We start from the raw sequence: 21,478 nt of genomic DNA, 5'->3' as shown, positions 1-21,478 counted from the left end.
TTTTTGCATCGTTTCTACGTTTTCCAAATAGATCTTGATCCTTTGCCCGTTAACCATGAACCTTGTTCCTTCACTGTTCTCAAGCTCAACCGCTCCATAGGGAAGCACTTTTGTGAGCAAAAATGGCCCGGTCCATTTGGATTTGAGTTTGCCTAGAAACAAGCTCAACCTAGAGTTGAATAGAAGCACAAGATCACCCACAACAAATTCTCGCTTTTCAATTCTTTGATCATGATACCTCTTCATCTTCTCCTTGTACAAGGCTGAACTTTCATAAGATTTTAGGCGAAATTCATCAAGCATATTCAAGTCATTCATTTTTTGATTAGATGCGGCGCCCCAATCCAAATTTAGCTTCTTCATCGCCCACAAAGCATTATTCTCTAGCTCTACCGGTAAATGTCAAGACTTCTCATATACAAGTTGGTAAAGAGAGATACCTATGGGGGTCTTGTATGCAATGCGATAGGCCCATAGAACATCATCAAGCTTCCTTGACCAATCCGTTCTATTAGCATTCACTGTCTTCGCCAAAATATGTTTGATCTCTCTATTGGACACTTCAACTTGCCTGCTAGTCTGGGGATGGTAAGGAGTAGCTACATTGTGGCGGACACCATACTTCTCAAGTAGTGCCTTGAACAACTTATTACAAAAGTGGGAGCCTCCATCATAGATAATAGCCCTTGGTGTACCAAATCTGGAGAAGATATTCTTTTTCAAAAATGCGGTGACATTTTTACCTTCGTTGTTGGGGAGCGCAACTGCTTCCACCAACTTCGATACATAATCAACCGCAACAAAAATATACTTCATCCCATGTGAAGTCACAAATGGACCCATAAAATCAATGCCCCATACATCAAACAACTCTATCACTAATATCAGATTCATCGAAAGTTCTTGCCTCTTTGAAATCCCTCCTTATCTTTGGCAACGATCACAAGACTTGGTGAAATCATGAGCATCTTGGTGGATGGTAGGCCAGTAGTACCCACACTGCAAAATCTTATGCGCAGTCCGAATACCACTATGATGCCCACCAACAGACGATGAATGGCATGCTTCAAGTACACTCAACATCTCAACCTCGGGCACACAGCGACGAATAATTCCATCAGCACAACTATGATACAAGTAAGGCTCATCCCAAAAGAAATTATTCACACCATGCATAAACCTTTTCCTATGGTGAAAAGACAAGTCCAGGGGCACCAAATCGCTTGCCAAATAATTAGCAAAATCTGCAAACCAAGGAATCAGATCATGAGAAGCAGCCAATTCCTGTTCATCTGGAAAAGTATCATTAATTTTAGCCCTATCACCAAACTTAAGCATAGCCTCTTCCTCTAATCTGGACAAGTGATCGACAACTTGATTTTCGGTCCCCTTTCTATCTTTTACCACAAACTCAAACTCTTGCAGCAACAATACCCATCTAATCAGCCTCGGTTTTGCATCCTTCTTTTCCATCAAATACCTCAATGTAGCATGGTCAGTATGCACTATGACCTTGGTACCAAGCAAGTAGGATCGAAATTTCTCGAATGCAAAAACCACTGCAAGAAGCTCTTGTTCAATCACAGTATAATTCTTCTGGGCCATATTTAGAGTTTTGCTAGCATAGTAAATATAATGGAGAATTTTCTCTCGCCTCTGTCCCAATAATACACCAAGCGCCACTCCCTCGCATCGCACATTATCTCAAACGGTTGTCCCTAATCCGGTGAAATAATGATAGGTGCAATAACCAACTTCTCCTTCAACTCTACAAATGCTCTCAGACAAGCATAATCAAAATCAAACTTGTACTCCTTTTCGAGCAGTTTGCACAATAGATGTGCAATTTTAGAGAAATCTTTGATGAACCTCCTATAGAACCCTGTATGCCCAAGAAAACTTTGAACACCTTTTACAGAGATAGGTGGTGGAAGCTTTTCAATTACCTCTACCTTTGCTCTATCAACCTCAATGCCCTTCTCAGAAATCTGATGACCCAGAACTAGCCCTTCTTTCACCATAAAGTGGCACTTCTCCCAATTTAGCACCAGATTGCAGTCTTCACACATTTTAAGCACCTCAGTCAGATGATCCAGACATCGATCAAAAGAGTCACCTACCACAGAGAAATCATCCATGAACACTTCAATAGTGACTTCCACCATATCAGAAAATATCGACATCATACAACGCCGAAAGGTCGCTGGAGCATTGCACAACCCAAAGGGCATCCGTTTGAAGGCGAAAGCCCCCATAAGGGCAAGTGAAAGTGGTCTTCTCTTGGTCCTCCGGAGCTATAGAAATCTGATTATAACTTGAATAACCATCAAGGAAACAATACCAACCCTTACCAGTAAGTCTATCCAACATCTGATACATGAATGGCATAGGGAAATGGTCTTTTTCTGTCCAAGAATTTAGCTTCCGGTAGTCCATGCAGACTCTCCATCCAGTCATAGGTCGCATCGGAACAAGCTCATTTCTCTAATTAGGAACCACAGTAATCCCACCTTTCTTGGGCACACATTGAACATGACATACTCAACTACTATATGCAATGGGATAGATAACTCCAGCATCCAACCACTTGATGATCTCTTTTTTAACTACCTCTTTCATAGATGGATTTAATATTCTTTGGTGCTTAATACTAGGTTTGTGATCTGGCATGAGTTGAATTTTGTGGGAACAAATACCGGGAGAAATCCCAATAATATCCGCAATAGTCTACCCAATAGCTCGCTTGAACCTTTTTAGCACAATCACCAAGCACTCTACTTGTCTCGCATTTAAATCTGCCGCAATGATGACCGGCAAAGTATTATCTCTACCCAAGAATACATACCTCAAATGCGATGGTAGAGCCTTAAGCTCCGATTTTGGTGTCTCTACAACAGATGGTCTCGCGGGTGGAGATTCACGATTCTTCATGTCTAACTCATATTTCTTTGGTTTTGACTTATATTCGCACCTATCGAGTGCAGCTACCAACTCATCGTACTCTTCAATTCCATCACTATCGAAATTCATCATAACTGCTGCTAGTGCCTCAACACCGAGTCGCTCTTCAATTTGCACTTATGTTCCACTCTTAACTCTGTAAGTTATAGCAGATACCGTTTGGAGCTCATTACTTTGCTTCATGGATCTACAAATATTGAAAGTTGTTTCTTCATTGTTCAGTTTGAACTTCATCTGCCCCTTCTCCATATCAACCAATGCACACCCTATGGCAAGGAATGGTCTCCCAAGGATGATGGGAACCTCAAAATCAACCTCACAGTCAAGAATCACAAAATCCGCCGGAAAGATAAACGACTCCACTTTCACTAGCACATCATGGACTACACTAATGGGCCTTTTTACGGTTCGATTGGCCATAAGTAACCGCATCGTAGTAGGCTTTGGATCTCCTAGACCCAACTTCTTATAAATAGACAATGGCATGAGGTTGATGCTAACACCAAGATCACACAATGCCTTAGCAAAGTGTAACAACCCTATAATACATGGGATCGTGAAAGCACCAGGGTCTTCCTTTTCTGCACAAGAGACCTTGTAGAAATAGCGCTACAATGCTGCAATCTATCATCATCTTCAAAACTCACAGACTTTTTCTTTGTCACCATATCTTTCATAAACTTTGCATACCCATGTATTTGCTCCAACATTTCTATCAAAGGAAAGTTGATGGAAAGTTGTTTCAACATAGTAATAAACTTGCGATATTTACCATCTTCAGTCTTCTTCACTAACCTCTGTGGAAACGGTGGTGGAGGTCTAGGTATGAGGACCACTTTCTGAGATATATTTGATTCTTTCTCTGTTGCATTCTCAGACTTTTCTCTAACCTCTACCATATCATCTTAGTTCCTAATCTCAACATCCACCACAGACGGTATAGGTGGATCAATGGTTTGCTTATCCCCTCAAATAGTAACTGCCATACAATGACCATCATTCTTTGGATTTTTGATGGTGTTGCTGGGAAGAGTGCCAAGTTGACGTGGGTTCACGGTAGTAGACAACTGAATCATCTGCTGCTCAAGATGTTTTATTGACAATGCATGGGCATCAACGTTTTGATCAATACCAGACAAATCGTTTCTTATCTCCTTCACATTCTCATCAGTTGCATCAAACCTTTTATCATCTCCTACATCATATCTTCAATACGCGCCATATTACCTCCAGCTTCCCTAGTGCCAGATTCTCGATTTTGAGGAGGAACATAAGGTCCAATCCGATCGTTTCTGTTGCCATAGTTGTTCCGGTTGTAGTTGTTGTCGCAATTAAAGTTCCCATCCCGGACATATTGCCCCTCTCGATTGTAATTGCCATAGTTTCGACCTTGGTTTCCTTGATCTTGGTGCCAATTGTCCATGTTGGATCCTTGGGCGTTTGGTCGGAAATCCCCTATCTGATCATTCACCGCATAAGCATCCTCTTCATAGTAACACTCTTCAACTGGTGGTGGAGTTCTAGTCAAGTAGTTCATAGCATTTACCTTTTCTGCACTTTCGCTCACATGCTTTAATACCAATCCCAACTAGGTCCTCATCTGCGCCATCTCCTCACAAATCTCATCCGCAGACTGGTTGTTTGTAGTATGAACGGCAAATGTGTTTCTCCCAATATCTGACCTCCTAGTGCTCCATGCTTTATTGTTGCGAGAGATCTTCTCAAGTTTTTTTGCAATCTGAGTGTATGTGCACTCACCATATGATCCTCCAGCTATAGTATCAAGCACTGTTTTATTGTTGTCATCCTGCCCTCGATAGAAATATTCCTTCAGCGACTTATCATCAATATGGTGATTCGGCACACCTCTTACAAACGCTGTGAATCTGTCCCAAGAGCTACTCACAGACTCTCCAGGTAACGCCACAAAATTCTTGACCTTATCTTTGTGATTGAGCTTCTTGGACACTAGATAATATCTTGCTAAGAACACATCATTCAGTTGTTCTCATGTATAGATTGAGTTATAAGGGAGCTCAGTGAACCATACAATAGCATCGCCTGTCAGTGATAGAGGGAACACTCGCAATCCGATTACATCCATATCCAAGTCAGGTCGACCTACACAGCTTTTGCAAACCACCCTTAGCTTGGCTATGTGAGCATGTGGGTCCTCCGATGGCGAACCCGAGAATAAGCCCCTTGCTGTAAGCATCTGCATCAAGCTACTGGTCACTACAAATATATACCCCGGAGGCAAAGGGGGTAGAATAAGAGGTCCATCTGAGTTAGCAATGTTTACGTTCCCCATATGGTTGTCATGCAGTCGTGGGCCTGGTGGTCCATGCCCCCTCATTGCATCTCCCAATTGATTTTCAACTAGAACTTGGTTGTCTACACCAACCACCCTCGGGGTTTGCAACTCAATTTCATCACCTAGGTTGCCTCTGATAGGATTAACTTGAACTCATTGATTGTTCATTCTTCGCAAAGTTCGGTTCAACTCTGGATCGTAAGGAGTAGGTGGTTCACCATGGCTCCGTGTACTTGGCATACACTGGAGTCATACCTGAGGGAGACAAAAAGAAAAAGAAAAAGTAAAATTAGGAAATATTTGACCAAAGTTCAATAATGTAGTTAAAATTAATCTAAAAGCCAATTTCCCCGGCAGCAGCGCCAAAATTTGATACGCTCAAATTACACCTCCCTAAAGAAGCATAAGTGATCGTTATCAAGTAAAGAACCTAACTTGTAGGTTAGGGTCGATTCCACGAGGAAAATGGTTTAGACTTAACTTTAATCTACGATTATATTCGTTTAGTCAATGTATTTCCGAAAACAAGTAATTAAAGGGAGGATTTGTGAAACAGATTCAAAAAATTGTGTAAGTAATCAATGAGCAAGATTCAAACTTTAGTTGTTATCAAGATGAGAAAGTAACTAGGGTGTACATGTTCCTCACAAGCTCATAACGCAGTAATCCTAGTAATAGCAATCCTTTCCTAGTGTACTACATGAAAGTGATAACTTAGGTATCTCTAAATCCTCGGTCCAGCATCTAGAGAATTTCACTCCGCACTTTGGTCCGACTACGTGTGTATAATTTACTAACCTTTACTTTTACCTCATATTAGACATTACATCGATGTTTAGCTTAGTTATTACTTCGCACCAATCGAAAGTATGAGAACTTAAACAACAAATCAAGGGAGTTAACCTGCAGAAGAAAACAATGTAGAAAACATAACAACTAATAAGGGAGGCAGTGCAAACTGCAAAGCCTACAAGAACAACAAAATAGAATCATAATCAAACACAGTAGACAATAGAGTATGATAGATATCAAAGGGAAAAACTACAATAATATGGGTTAGTACAACGAAGCGGGATTGTTAGTAGTTATTCTGTTACATCTACTTCAAAGTAAAAACCAAAAAAAGCAATCTTCACATTGGTATAAAGAATTATTTTTCCTATACCATTAAAAATATACTTATACATTTGATAGTCACATGTCACTGATAGGTAACTTTTATAAGGTCTGACTACTTGTTGCATGCAGTATGGTAAGCGGGATAACTAGTTTCACCTTCTCATTCTATCCTTCTTCTCTGTAGGAAAGAGTGAATATCGAAGAAGCTTATGGTTGTTTTCATTGTTGCTTTTATGCCTCAAAACTGAGCTTTAGCCAGTTTTTCCGTGTTTGGCGCGTTCAACGGATTCTTGAATATGTTGGTCGTGCTCTCTAAGACCTACCTACGGCTCGTGGATTGGATAGCGGACCATCCTGGTGAACCGTCGATACAGTACTGGAACTTGACATTTTAGGAAAACTAGACTGACCTACCCATGGTCCGTGTGTCAGACGACGGATCATTGGTGGCATCCGTTGGTTTTGGCACCAGATTTTCTGAAAGACTAAAATTTTCTCTATTTTGTATCCCAAGTGTTATAGAAACGACACAAGAAAGGGGAAGGTTCCAGTTGATATCTGACTTAGAGTATATGTAAATGCATGGTAAAAGGCTAGCGGTCACCCATGAGACTAATAAAAGGTAATGGACATGACTTGATTTAGTGATGACGCTTGCAATTGTAATATTGTACATTATTTTTCTTGAATGACGACAAATACTAATATCTAACTATCTATCTGAAAGCCTCTACTTAGATGAGTTACTCGAAAAACCCTCATCTAATTCTAGATGTCTGAAAACTGAAAGACTAAATAATTGAAATAAATATAAGGGTTGTACTCGAAAGTTGAGGACTTACCAAAAATGCTACTGAGCTGATTAGAAGTCGTACTAACCATAAGATGGATGTTAAGCATCCGAACCTATATTATAAAATAATATAGCGCAAAGAGTATGCGGTTAATACTTTTAATGTACTAAGTATGAGAGATATGAACCATAATTAAATAAACTAAACATGATAAATTCGAGATGTTGAACTTGAAACTAAAAAACATGAACTCATGCAATGACCAAGTAAATCAACATGCAATTGATAGGTATTAAATTGGAATAGATAAATATAAGGTCAATGCGATAATGTGAGACTGGATTGTGGGAGGTACTAATAACATACATATAACCATGTGAGCTAAACATAAAGTTTGATGTATAATCCCCATAAAAACACTCAATATACCTTGCCATGGTATAAAGGTTTGATCTGAGCTATTGTGGTACCACCAAGCCAACGCTTATAAAGGACTAAGGTGTTAGTCCTGATTTGACGTGTGATAAAACCTATGGTTGCACGTAGTTCTAGGACTTAAAGATTTGTACTAAAGGTCTTATTCCTAAACTGACATGTGAGCCTTCATACCTATGTTAGCTCGGTAATAAGTAATACCCTCATCTAATTGTTTGTTGATAAACTAATAATACTAATATTGTGATAATCCCATAGATCCCATCCGTGGAATTCATGATGAAATTTTAAGTCTCCTTTCTACAAGTCCAATTTACGATTCGTAGATTGGGTTACGACCTGTGGATGAATCTTGCATACACAGTGAATCTTAATTACATACTCTTTAGAGACTGCTTGAGTAATGTATGTGTTAGCGATTTCCAAAAAGTTCAAGAGATGAACTTGTAGGTCTTCGTAAGTTAAACATGTGAACTGCCCGCATATGTCTAGAAGTTATACCATGTTCTCCTTCAACATTCATTTTTTTGTAATAACAGACTTTACAATATTGAAATTTACATTGCTAATGAGTGATACTGCCATATTACGTACTGCCATTAAGGTTCGATTTAAACTTTCAAAAATCTAACCCAAAATCAAAATCACTCTCGAATGTCTCAGGACCCAAATAATTGCTCAACTAAGTCACAGATTACCTTCTGACCCAACAAAACAGTTTAAATTTGATTATGAGTCATTGACCTGAATTGTTGACTTTGGTCAAACTTTAAATTTTCAAAACTAGAAACCCACTCATTACTTGTTTGGTCACCTTAAAAATCATGTCACCCATAGATCACAAATATCATACAAAAGCTACTAAAATGGATAAAATAGGAAAAGCATGCAAAAAAAAAAAAAAAGACCAAGAGAGTTGTAATAGTTATGGTTTTTTACATATAAGTGTAAAAAAAAATAAAGTTAAATTAAGGATAAAATACATTTTATGAGTTTTGATTTTCATATGTCTCCTTAGTTCATATTTAAAATTTTCTTCAAAGTTCTTTATATGCATTGTAAGTATTCCAATATTATTTTTTTGTTGTAGAGCAATTGTAGTTTTACCTTTACTACTTACTTACTAATGATACTTGGGTCCCAAGATTTTCTAGTAGAATAATTATTGTCTTACCATTATTTTCATTTGATTTTTGTGTGTAATATGTAAAACATTTACTCATTTATGCCGAAATAATATTTAATTACTAAATTATAATTAAGTAATTAGATTCTCACCTAATTAATAAATAACTTTCCATAACTCAAATATTTTTTTGGTTATAAATAGTCATTCCTTGTGTTCATTCTATACCAATGAAACAAACTTTCTCTTATAATCTTTTCATTATCTATTTGGTTATTTTCGAGTTCTTCACTTTTTTTCAGTAAGAAAAATTATCCTTTTTCCTTTTTTTTTTCTTCTGGTTTCTATACCAGTAAAACAATCTTTTTGTTATAATTTTTTTCCTATTGTTGTTGGTTATTTCCTAGTTCTTCACTCTTTTTATTAAGAAAAAATATTTTTTCTCTTCATTTTCTACCTTTTATTTTCTTATAGTTTCTCTACAGATCCTTTTATGTCTTTCAATGACAAAAAGAAAAGTTAAATTTTTTATGTTGATTGTTTCTATCTTATGCTTATATTTTTGCAATTATTATTTTTATTTTCTTGATCTTTTTGAAAATGATACATTTATTTTGGAGTTTAAATTAAAAAAAAAGCTCTTTTGTAAGTAAATGTACATTTGAGTATGAAATTCTATTGCAAATATAGCAAATTCATGTGGTGTTTCTTCGTTATAGTTTTTGCAATTTCCTTTCCATTTTTTCCACCAAGGTTTTCTATATCAGTTTCACACCGGACTGATCAGGAAACTGATCTTGAGGACTCTATTGGATGTCTACGCAAGTTAATAGTGTGTAACCATAGTGGTTCACTTTTTATTCTCCGTAGACGTCCAATTGAGTCCTCTAGATCAGTTTCTTGATCAGTCAGGTGTGACATTGTTAGATCAAACATAGGTGAAAAAATTGAAAAGAGATTGGTGAAATTAAAGAGGGAGGGGGTGCAACAACTCTCGATATCAACTTTAAAATCAATTTACACGTTGAAAATGAGTACTATAAACTAAGTTGAGAAACCAAGCATACTCAAAGAAACACACTTTACCAGAACTCGTATGCAATGTTCGTTACTCATTACGTTAAAGAAAGAATGAGCCCTCTTTCCAAGATTCAATATGCAGTTCTTCTTACATGCATCACATATTTTATTCTCGCATTTCATCTCTATTAAGCAAAGATCTGTGTAAATATAGTAGCTTTAGATTGTGTATCTAATTTTGTGAGAAATGTAATATTCTATGAGATATTATATGATATATTATAGGAATAAGATATTCTCATAATATCTTTAGGAGTAGGAGATTCAATCCCATGTATATATATTCTTATTTTCTGGAATGAGAAAGGGAATCTGATTCTTCAAACACTAATCACTGTTTTTATAATCTCCTCCATATACAGAGAATGCTTCCCCAACAACTTCTAAATCCTACGAAGTATATGAAAATACCAACTAGTAGCTTATGTTAACAAAAATAATTATATTAATATAAACAATAGCTAAAATGGTAGACAAAGCATATTAAGATGTCAAAAATTAAATGTTGTAACACACTCTAGGAACCTTATTAAGATTCAATTTGATGGTCCATCTTCCTTTTACAAATTCTCTCAACAACCTTTGTATTTTCAAGATTCGACCATGTAGTCTTGTCTCATAGGCACAAATGCAAGTTATGCATGTTACTACACAACAGGTAGAACTTCTAGATGTAGAAGCAGATAACAAAAAATTAGATCTTGATATGTAGTATAAAGATATAAAAAAAAACTCAACAGATAAGATTAAAATAAGCATTTGAAAGAAAAAAGGTCAATCGAGACCACACCCTTCTTCCAAGATTTATTCTAGTTGTTTCACTAGTCAACAACGTAATCACATGCTATAAAACATGAATTATTAAGTCACCGTTAAAATCACCCTCTTGAAAATTCTTCACCCTAAAAAGGGAGTGTTCTTAAGTGTTGTTCAGAAGAGTATCATTTCTTCAGAATGGTCTCCACCGCACACTTCACAAAACAACCGAGCTAGTTACAATGATTAGACTTGAGATTGTGGTTGTCCTATCAGAAATTTAGTGAGCTAGTTGAAGTTGTTGTTCATGAATCATGGTTGACAATTATGCTTGTATGCTTGAATCTCCATTTCGTCCTGGATTACTAGCCCAACGAGCTCATCATAAGTTTTCTCCAATGCCTAACAACATACAATTGAATATAAGAATATATTTGAGTGAATGTCAAGTTTTTCTATAAAAAAATATGCAAGTACCTTCTTTGTCTTTCTAAGTCAGTGATCTCTAAAAAAATCTGGAGATGAACTTGAGGGTCTTTATATGGTAAACATGTGAACTTCTCGCTTGTGTGCAGAAGTTAAACCATGTTCTGCTTCGACATCCATCTTTCCATAATAGAAGGCTTTACAATATTGGAATTAACATTGCCAATGAGTGGTACTGCCACATCTCGTTTCCATCTTATGGTATGAAAGATTTCTTTTGTCGTAAATGTCTCAACTCCATCGGAAGCTTCTGTTATTTCAACTGATTCATCTCTGATAGTTGAAAATATTCTACTATAACTGTCCATAGTTTCCCGAATGAAAACCAATCTAAGGGAGACTACAAACTAATTTCCTAAAGATTTGGTTGCATACCAACAAAACAAACATTCATAGACAGAAGTATGAGAACTTAAACAACAAATCAAGGGAGTTGACTTGAAGAAGAAAACAGTGTAGAAAACATAACAACTAATAAGGGAGGCAGTGCAAACTGCAAAGCCTACAAGAAAGGAACAAGAACAACAAAATAGTATCATAATTATACACAGTAGACAATAGACTATGATAGATATCAAAGGGAAAGAACTACAATAATATGGGTTAGTACAACGAAGCGGGATTGTTAGTAGTTATTCTGCTACATCTACTTTAAAGTAAAAACCCAAAAGAGCAATCTTCACATTGGTATAAAGAATTATTTTTCCTATACCATTAAAAATACACTTATACATTTGATAGTCACATGTCACTGATTACCAACAGGCTACAATAGTAGAAGGGAAAAATCAAAAGGCTAGAATGCCACAACAAAGAAAAACTTTGAAAAGGAGCCAAATATCAAGAAGTGAAAGCATGGATAGTGGGGTTTTCTTACTGAAAATGTTCCTTCCTGCTTCTATAGGTAGCAAGAAGAAACTAAAAACAAAGAACTACTCAAAAGTTTCATCGAAAACATCGGTTGATGAATCAGAGAAATCTGTGAGTAAGGACTGGTGGAAGATTATGTATGTAGTTATAAAAGAGAATAAGTATAGCAGAAGCATCAAGAAAAGTATGAGTGCTAGTAGCACCAGCAAAAACAGGTAAAAGTTCAACTTTTCCCCCTAGAGAATAGGAAGTCAGTAAAAAAAGGACAGTCCAGTGTAGGAAGCATCATGTGTTCACGTAGGGTCTGAGGAAGGGCCGCATCCCAAAGGGGGTGTGATGTAGGTAGCCTACCCTGACACAAGCACATTTCATGGCTCAACTCGTGACCTATAGGTCACACGGGGTATGTTGTGTTGAATTTAACTTGTGTTACCTGATATTTGCAGGCAGGCTGGTTGAAAGCAACTGCAACAAAGAGGATGCTTCTTTTAGTTTAGCAGAACAAATAGAAGAATCCAACACATAGCCACCAGAATTTAGAACAATAAAGGTGAAAATATGTGAGGTTTCTGCATGTAATACTCCAGCACAAGTTCTATAATTGTCACTGTGGTCTTGTAAATGCAATGATGCCTACAGGAAAAAGTTAACAGCTATTGCAGTAATGTTTCATCAACAATTTGATTGTTTTTGTACTGACCATCATCAATCTATCAGAACTCTCCTCCATCATTCCGAAGAATCGGCTCAATATATTTTTTCCATAGTTTTGAAAAGAAAACGTGTGTTTTACTGTTAAGAGGTATACATGAAAATGACTAGTTTTTCTTTCAAGAACAAAGAACAACAGTGGAAAATCAAAATTTAGTGGTGGAAAAATGGTGAATGAGGAAAAAGTAATTTGAATGAAGTCAAAAACTTGCTATGAGAAAATGACTATAGACTTTTAACAGTCAAAACTAGAAAGCTTATATGACTTGGAAGTCAATTGAATTGAGTAGATTCAAAAGACATGGATGACTTTCCCTTTCATCATTGACCTCCATGAGATAAATCTAGTAAGACTAATTTCTTTACTTCATTTCATCTATTACAGTCAAACCTCTCTATAATAGTATACTTTGTCCAGATACTTTTTGGTTGTTATAGCGAAATGTAGTTATAGAGAAGGACATATAATATTAACATAACATGGACAATCATATTCCATGAAGAACATGGTTGTTAAAAAATTCTCTTCTTGAATAATTAATCTTGAGCAATATTTGTTGATTGTAACACTAACTAACCTTATTAGATAAGATTCAATTAGAAAAGTGGCACATACCAGTGGGTAATGACTGTTTATTTGCAACACAAGATAACATGATGCATAGAGTCTGACACATGCTCGATGTTGGAAGGTCAGAAGGAGAATACAAGCCTTGAATGGAAGCCCAAAAATGCTTTAGCAGCGTACTATAAACATGTATTGATGAATAATAAATCATAATGTTGTTACAACACTGAATCTATCAAGACTAAATCTCTAAAGAACACCTATTAATGAATATACGCAATTGGTATAAATTCCAAAACTTATGGACAAAGAGCTTCAAACTAAGAATCCCTAATATTCTGATGAATAAGCCTACAGAGGAAGAAACTTTTCACAAAAAATCGCAAAAATGTCATGGACGTCATTCAAGTACTGCAGCAGGTTCAGTATTCTCTGCAGATGAAGCATTGTATCCCATATAATCCATAGCATTTGCATCTTATTTTTTGTCTCTGATTGACTTGGGAATAGCTGTTTCTCTTTCCTGGTATATGAATAACTCTACTTACAAAAAGAATACTATATAATGCACAAGTGAGCAGCAATTGGACCAAACACGACTGACAGGTCATCAACATTGGTCAAGTTGGATGAGCTTCATGCTTTTTCAGCAGATTTTATAAACACTGAAGTTGTGCATATAGGAGTTCATTCCATGTGTCAGGGATGCCGGGTAGGCACCAATGCAAGCAATCGTTTATACCTTCTGATGCTTTTAAACTGTAATGAGATATATGACCCTCATCCCTTAGTTCAGAAATAGCTGTTATGTCCAATAACTTAACCTTTGTGCCCTTCACAGCATCCCCAATAACTGGATCACTTGATTCCTCTTGCTGGACTTCATTTCCTTTAGTAAGTGGAATCGTATTGTCACAGCGACCTCCAGTATTCCAGTCCCCATTGGAGAAATGTCTGGGTGATATGGTCCGGAAGAAACCCTTAAGCTGTGGACGTGATGCAATTTGGGAATCAAGCCATCTGGCAATACTATAAACTGTGAAGTTTTTAGCATTTCCTATTTCTGCAAGCTTCCTGTTTACAACAGGCTTTCCATTTACATGCATCACCCATCGATTTGTGTTAATCTTCCCTCTATTCCAGTGATGACCTGTATTCAGCACCACAACATCAAATTGATCAAGATATTTCCTCAGAAAAGCAGGAGGTTGATCCAAGTTCATGGCAGACTTTGTGGCAGGATCTGTAACATTGAAGGGTTCTATACCGCAAAGACTTGCTGACCAGTAATACAAAATTGTGGTGTTTGTGTTTGGAAACCTATAAGCCCATCCATCAGGGCGTATAGCTCCACGTGGTTTGACCAAGCCATACTTCCATCCTACATTTTCAACTTCAGGCATGTCCTCACCACCGGTAGCCATGCACATGAGAGACTGGAATTGCTGTCTACCAAGTGAATCTCCAATAAAAGCAATTATTTTGTCCTGCATTCTGAAATGAAGTTACATTAAGGGTTTGCCTTTTTAATATCTGCTCAAAATAATTGGTTCAGGTTTGCCTTTTTAATATCTCATCTCTTTGTAACACCTTTCACTATGTTTTTTCCTATCTACCTCATAGCACATGCGGGACCACAATGTTTGCTGCAGAACTGCCTCTTCTAAATATCAGTGTGTGGTGATATCCAAACTTAGCAACTAATTCAAACTTTGGAGACATATACTTCCACACCTCTCTCTATTGCACCTGAGTCAAAAATTTCAATGATCAAGAAAAAAATTGATGTATACCTTCTCAAGAATTCTGAGCCGTTAAAGTCTGGCATCTCACAATTTTCAGGTTGCCAACGATATCCCTCATAGGAAAAGTCTGTACGTTGGGTCAGTCTGCAAGCCCACATGTCTGATAACCATTGCTTACATTTAAACCCAGAGTATAATGGTCGCCTTCTCTCTGCAATCCACCTGCCTCTAGCAAAATTGCAAGCTGCAAAAAAGAACAGGAAAATGAGGATACAGTATCAATCATTTAGTCTTTCAGATGAAACGTCAAATGTAACCATAAGATTAGAAAACTCAGATGTACAACAGCTAAAGATTTTGCAAGAATTTTTCCTTACCCCTTAAATAAAATATATTCAAGCCAATATCAGAACTAAACTTGAAAAATCTCATAGATTGTAAAAGTCAGAAGAATAATAGGTCGAAAACAAACTGAAAGAACGTTAAAGATTCAAAGGTGAAATTCAGCAGTTTTTTTTAAAGAAATAAGTGAAATATTATTAAAAGGCATCAAGAAGATGCAGAAATTACAAAAGAGAGAAGATGTCAGCTTTTAGGGAGCCTCTCAGAGTTGATATTTCATCAAAAAGATCAATGATTCCTTTCAGTCTAAATACACCAAAAATGCAAGCAGGCACCACAATTCAGATGTTCTTGATGGCTTTATCAACTTCCCTATGGCCCAGGATTCATAAACATCTCTGACAGGATGTGGCATAGTCCATCTCAGTCCAAGTTAGAAACATGTTCCAAATGTATGTTGCAGTTGGGCAATGGATGAACAAATGATGGATAGTCTATGTGTTGGAAAAACACATGTAGCATCTGTTGGCTAGTTAGAAATTCCTTCTGGTAAGATTATCCTGGGTTAGACAGGCTCCATTTAGGACTAACCAGCTGAAGCACATAAACTTTATGATGCAATGGTACAAAATCAGCAATTTCTCCTAATTGGTACATTATGTATAATCAGCACAATGGATCACTGGGTACTTGCTACCTCCATCTCCAGCACAGATACCGGTAACTCTACCACCAAGGCTAGGCTTAGGCATATGGAAAGAAATCATCTGATTTCTTTTTTACTCCCACCGGGATTTAAACCCAAGCGCTCATGGTTCTCCTCCACTTCATTGACCACTAGGCCACACCATTGGGTGCAATCTCATTCACATTTTCTCTCACCTTTTCTCTGGTAGGATGTAATAAAGAGGTTTATTTACTTTTTTTTTGACATAGGTAACTGTTTCTATTTCTGTAACACATTAGATGGGTTGTACTGAAACCATATTTACAAAAGAACTCAAAATCTTCTATCCTATCCTTATAATGAGTCTAAGACATCAATGATAGAGACAGTATCATTAGAGTATATCTGGTTACACCAAAAACATAAAGTCAAAATACAATTTATTTTGACCTGTTCTATAGTATTCTCCATATTCTCAGACTCTAAGGTTCCTCTCCATCCATATCGTCCACCATATAGCTGCAGGTACAATTCTCCAGTTGTTTCTGTTTTTAGCGTGAACTCCTGCTTCTTCCCAACTGTGTAATGCTTCTGTGATTTTCCCTGGCATGGACCAAGTATGTTTTTGAGACATAGGAATTATCTCCATAGTTGACTTGTGACCTTGCAATGTATAAATAGATGAACCACTGTTTCTGCAGTTTCCCCACAAAAAAAACATCTCGAACATAAAGGGATCCCCTTTTTCATCAAGTTATCTTGTGTCAGCACTACTTCCTTAGCCAATAACCAGACAAAGCAAGCTACTTTGTGTGGGATTTTAGCTTTCCAAATGTGTTTCCAAGGCCATCGAAGTATCTGGTTTGGTTGGTTCATCTTCCTATTGGCTGCATTTACTTTAAAAGTCCCGTTACTATTTCCCTGCCATGGTAGGATGTCCTGTCCAGCCTTCAAACCACTGAATTGGTCAATGGTGCTGAAGAATTTTGTTACTCTTGGTATTTCCCAATCATTGAGGTGTCTCCTAAACACAAAATTCCACCCTTGAGGTGTCCACAATGCTGCTATTGTGTATTTACTTTGACAGAAACATGAACTGTTCTCATGGTACAAGTGATCATTTTGGGATCAGTTCTTTTTTTCCATTGTTGTGGACTTGTGGTTTTAGTAATGCTTAAAAGCGAAAAGTATTTTGGGCAATCTTTGGTACAATTGGTTTAAAATAGAATTAATTTGTTTCAAATTATAACTATTGTCGGTCAGAACATTTCTGCACTTCTTATGTTAAAACAGAACCTATAACTCTTCCTTTCAACCTAATATGTGCCTTGCATCTCCCCTTTTCTTTTCCTAAAAAGGTTTTCTTCTTGTAATTGATCCTTCATTGATCTCATAATATGGTAATACTGATCCAGCAAAAGAAGATATTGAATTCTTGCAAAACATTTAAACAGATTAGTCCAAACGTAATCGGCTCTTTAAAATATTTTCTAAGCTGGCAATGTGCTTTATAACAATTCATCAAGGCAAAAAAATAGGAAAGGGCCAACTCTTGAAGAGAAAAGCGAAAAGCCTACCATATCAATTTCGAATATAATGAAAAACAAACAGAAACATTACCTCTTCTCTCTAATTGGGAAGTCATAATTTTTTTATCATCTTTCCTTCTAGTGGAAGGAGAAACTGTGACATTCTTAACAAAACTATCAGATACTTCCAATCTATTTTCCTCTATTCTTCCTTCTGCTATTTGTGAATTTGAATGCTCATCCACTATTTGTTTGTTTGATCTCAATGATACTGCAGATTCATCCACTGAAATCTCTACAATAAGAGATACAAAACAATAAGAATAGAAAAAACGAAGATTACTTCAAAAATAATTTACTGATCACTGCTTTACTGATACGGGTATAAGCCACAGCTACATAGCATCACATAATAGTGCTATAAGCACTAAATAAGAGGAAAAGAGAGTTAAATAAAGTCACACAGATTATAGCTTCAGAAACAGCAAAGGTAAGTCCAAAGACATAAACTTTCACAAGTTTAAAAAGAATTGTTCCTTGGCAAAGTTGTATTTGTTGCACTAATTTTCTTTTAGTTTCTTCTCTCATATAACTAATTTTCTTTATCGCGGTTACTTAATTAGAACCAATAATAGGCACTTCATTTTTTTGGAATGAAGACATCCAAATTGGAGTTAAGGGGGAAAAATCAACTCAATTCTGGCAAGTATGCTGTCCCAGAAGAATAGGCAAATATGCTAATTAAAAATATCTATCAAAATGATCAGATAGGCATGAAGCTGTGGTCAATCCATCATATCTTCGTTGGAAAAGCTGAGCAAAAGATTGTTCCGAGGAAATGAGAAGCTAAGTACCATAATTAGTTATGGTACTAACTACTAAGCTCAACTGTGCACTAGTCCCGCATAATTCGTTAATAACAGTATATCAATGACATACATGAAGGAATGAAGTTTCAACGTGAGTATTCCATCTAATCATTGCCCTCTCCTACCATGGTGTCTTATTTAAGTCAAATATATTAAGTTGGAGGGGAATGAGGGATTATCAGGATACAGAATTACACGATCACGGTGGGAGTGGATAGTTAGTTGTCAATTAGAACAAGCAAGGTTATTTTCTAATACTTTCTTTGATTATTCATAACGGATAAGGAAAAGGCCAGTTAGTATTCTAATTATCACTAGACAACTGCAAAAATATCCTCCCATCAAAGAGTCCCATACGAATAAGACATAACTAAGAGTATGGTTAAATGCTTGATTTTTGATACAGACCTATAGGTGCAAGAAAAGAAAAAAAGGTGACTAGAAGAAAATACAAGATATCTTGACTTTTAAGTTCATATTATCTTCTTTGTCTTTAGTGTAATATCTTTTTCTGACAAGCATGCAAAAAGATTAATGATGAAATATACAACTTTGACATGTTATTAATACTCACAAGTTTTCAATCAAGTACAAACCTGAAGGCTGCATTATGAACTGATCTTGTGCTGACAGTAAGTTAGTAAGAAGTGGATTCTTCTCCCAGGACCAAAGAAATATGGTTGTAAATAAGAGAGCAGACAGGAAGAAGGAGAACTGTCCTCCCAAAAATCTACCAACATTTCCACCTTTCATTTTTCAATGCACACTCCAAGTAGAGATATACTTTTGAGTTGCTGCTGTTCTTCCGCTACAACACAAATGAGCTTCTGTACATGGGTGAAGTGAAGGACATCTGGGACATTCAGACAACCACCATCAAGATTTTAGCCACAACTTTCACAGGTCTGGGCTCTTGAAATTAAATGATAGAAGCTTAAAAAAAATAAAAAAGAACCATGTCAAGATAACTACTCAAGCACTCAAATACAATGTACTTTATTAAATCAGACAAAAATGTTGAAAATATTCAAATTTAACAGAACTTCTATCAACTCTTTGAACCTCTAAAACGACGACAACGAAAGGGATACGAGAGGCGGGAGCCATGTATACAGTCACAGGAATCTAAGAATTAGTCGTTTCGATGTAAAACATTATTTACATCTCGCCTCTCAAGTTATTCATGAGAATTCAGCTTAATAGTTCACGATGTCAATTTATTCATATCATATGTTGCATCGAGCATTTCAAAGTGGTCATTATCTGCTTGTGTTGTCTCCTAGAATTTTCTCTTTGATTCTGGAAGAAACTATATAACTTTTGTGAACTGTCACAAGGCCACAACCACATTATGGTACTTCTTCAATCTTGAATACACACTTTGGTATTAATCTTTTTATGCTATGAAACCAATTGCTGGTGACTCAACATTTCTTAGGCAGAAGTATCATGAAAATGAACATATTTGCTGATGAATCAACTATGTTACAGGAAGGGCATTATAACTAGGGGTAGACTAAAACATTAACAGAAAAGAACAAACATAAAGAAAGCCCATTTGACAGATCCCTATCCTAGAGCTAACTTTCCGAAAGATGGTCTCAAATGGCAACATTACAGCCAAAAGAAAGCACCAATTCCATAACTAAATACAAGAAAACAACATATCCAAATCAAGTTTTGTCCTTTATTTCACAATTCTTTATTAGTAAAAATATAAACTTTAATCCTCTTTTTAACTTCTTCTATAACAAAATCAATTCAATTACAAAAAAAAAAACAAGAGAAGAAATATCTTAATTACCAGCAAGAGCATTATATAAATTAGGAGCAGACTAAAACATAACTGAAAACAACAAAAATAAAAATAAAAAGTAAAGAAAACCCATTTGACTGATTCCTATCCCTAAGCTACTCCCAACATGGCAGCAACAATCCACAAGTGGGGTGGGTGTAATACACCCTTGGCTCAATAAAAGTCCCAAAATGACAACATTACAGCGAAATTAACACAGCATTTTGATACCAAATCTTTATTTAAAAAAAATACAAACTTTAATCCCTTTTCAGTTTCTTCTATAACAAAATCAATTCAATCAACAATTAAATAAACATAAATCATAAAAAGTATTAAAAAATCACCTTTTTTTAACAATGCTGATAGATCCCCTGACTTTCTCCGTTCACATTGTCTACTATTTGATAGATCGGTGTGAAATGCAGTTATATACGTATGGAGAATTGTCGGGTCGGGTCAGAACAATGGAGCTTTGGCCGACAAATTGATAAAGAATAGAGAGAAGAAATCTGGTGTGATTGAGACGATTGTAAAGCTTTTTGGTTAGCCAATAGGAGAAAGTAATGGACAAGGGTGTTTTGGTAGATATATGGAAAGTGAGGGTTACTCTCTTTATTTTAGTTTGTTCCGTGGTATTTGACTGAGCATAAAATATTTTATTTCATCTTTGGATAATATATTCTTGACAATTTATCGTAGGGTTGTACCCACTCGAAAACACTTATATTATCAAATGTTCAGAAGTAGATTATTGACATAGTTCACTACCACACAAAGCATGGGCAATTTACCTAGTATCAAATATATATATATATATATATATATATACAGAAAAATTTGACAAAAAAGTTAGTCAAAAATACGTAAAGGAATTACTAGCAAAGAAATTTGCAAGTAAAAACACTTATCAAAAAGGAAGTATGGATGAAGTATTAATCCAAAAATTCCTAGAAAAACAAAAAGAAGAAGAAAATCTAGAAACAAATCTAGAAATAACAGAAGATAATTCTGAATCAGAAAAAGAATTGCAAAAAGATGAATGAATTGAACTTTTAAAAATGTTCAAAATATTATTTGGACATTTCAATTAAGTCTCTAATTTATTAGACACCTAAAGGGATAGAGGCCCAAAATCAAATAGGTCAGAATCTGGTTCAGCCACGACAATCTTAGCACTTTCCAGAGAGACCTCAAAATCATCAGGCCAAACTCCATTTATATACGAAAGGAATCACACCAGAGAATTTAGTACCAAAAACATCTTCAAACAACAGTTCATTGACAATAATACAATTTCCCATTATTAGG

At 36.1% G+C, this 21,478-nt stretch overlaps 2 protein-coding genes across 2 annotated transcripts in view; both read right to left on the bottom strand.

Moving 5' to 3' along the window:
* LOC125817273 (probable serine/threonine-protein kinase At1g54610) overlaps window positions 1-21,478 on the bottom strand; it is a 79,039-nt gene that overhangs the window by 44,713 nt on the left and 12,848 nt on the right. The gene's annotated exons all lie outside the window — the stretch shown is intronic.
* Window positions 13,387-20,628, bottom strand: LOC125817222 (protein trichome birefringence-like 14). Its single transcript, XM_049496769.1, has 5 exons — window positions 20,515-20,628; window positions 18,969-19,305; window positions 17,595-17,798; window positions 15,014-15,209; window positions 13,387-14,714 (listed from the first exon to the last, which is right to left on the bottom strand). The coding sequence occupies exons 2-5, from the start codon at window positions 19,123-19,125 to the stop codon at window positions 13,877-13,879; spliced, it is 1,395 nt and encodes a 464-aa protein (XP_049352726.1). The 5' UTR covers window positions 19,126-19,305; window positions 20,515-20,628; the 3' UTR covers window positions 13,387-13,876.

The sequence above is a fragment of the Solanum verrucosum genome, unplaced genomic scaffold (genome assembly GCF_900185275.1).
Source record: "Solanum verrucosum unplaced genomic scaffold, falcon-dt-bn FXZP01000259.1, whole genome shotgun sequence".
NCBI classification, from domain to species: Eukaryota; Viridiplantae; Streptophyta; class Magnoliopsida; order Solanales; family Solanaceae; genus Solanum; species Solanum verrucosum.
Note: the sequence above shows the minus strand (reverse complement) of the source record. Positions and strands in the feature narration are given on the sequence as shown.

Bases quoted from the DNA above. Each gene is read 5' to 3' on its own strand.
- LOC125817222 (XM_049496769.1), bottom strand. From the start codon at position 19,125: ATGAAAGGTGGAAATGTTGGTAGATTTTTGGGAGGACAGTTCTCCTTC. The intron at 17,799-18,968 runs GTTTGTACTTGA...CTCTTATTGTAG, and splicing joins GTTCATAATGCAGCCTTCAG to AGATTTCAGTGGATGAATCT. The intron at 15,210-17,594 runs GTAATGTTTCTG...TCTTTTTTGCAG, and splicing joins TTCCCAATTAGAGAGAAGAG to CTTGCAATTTTGCTAGAGGC.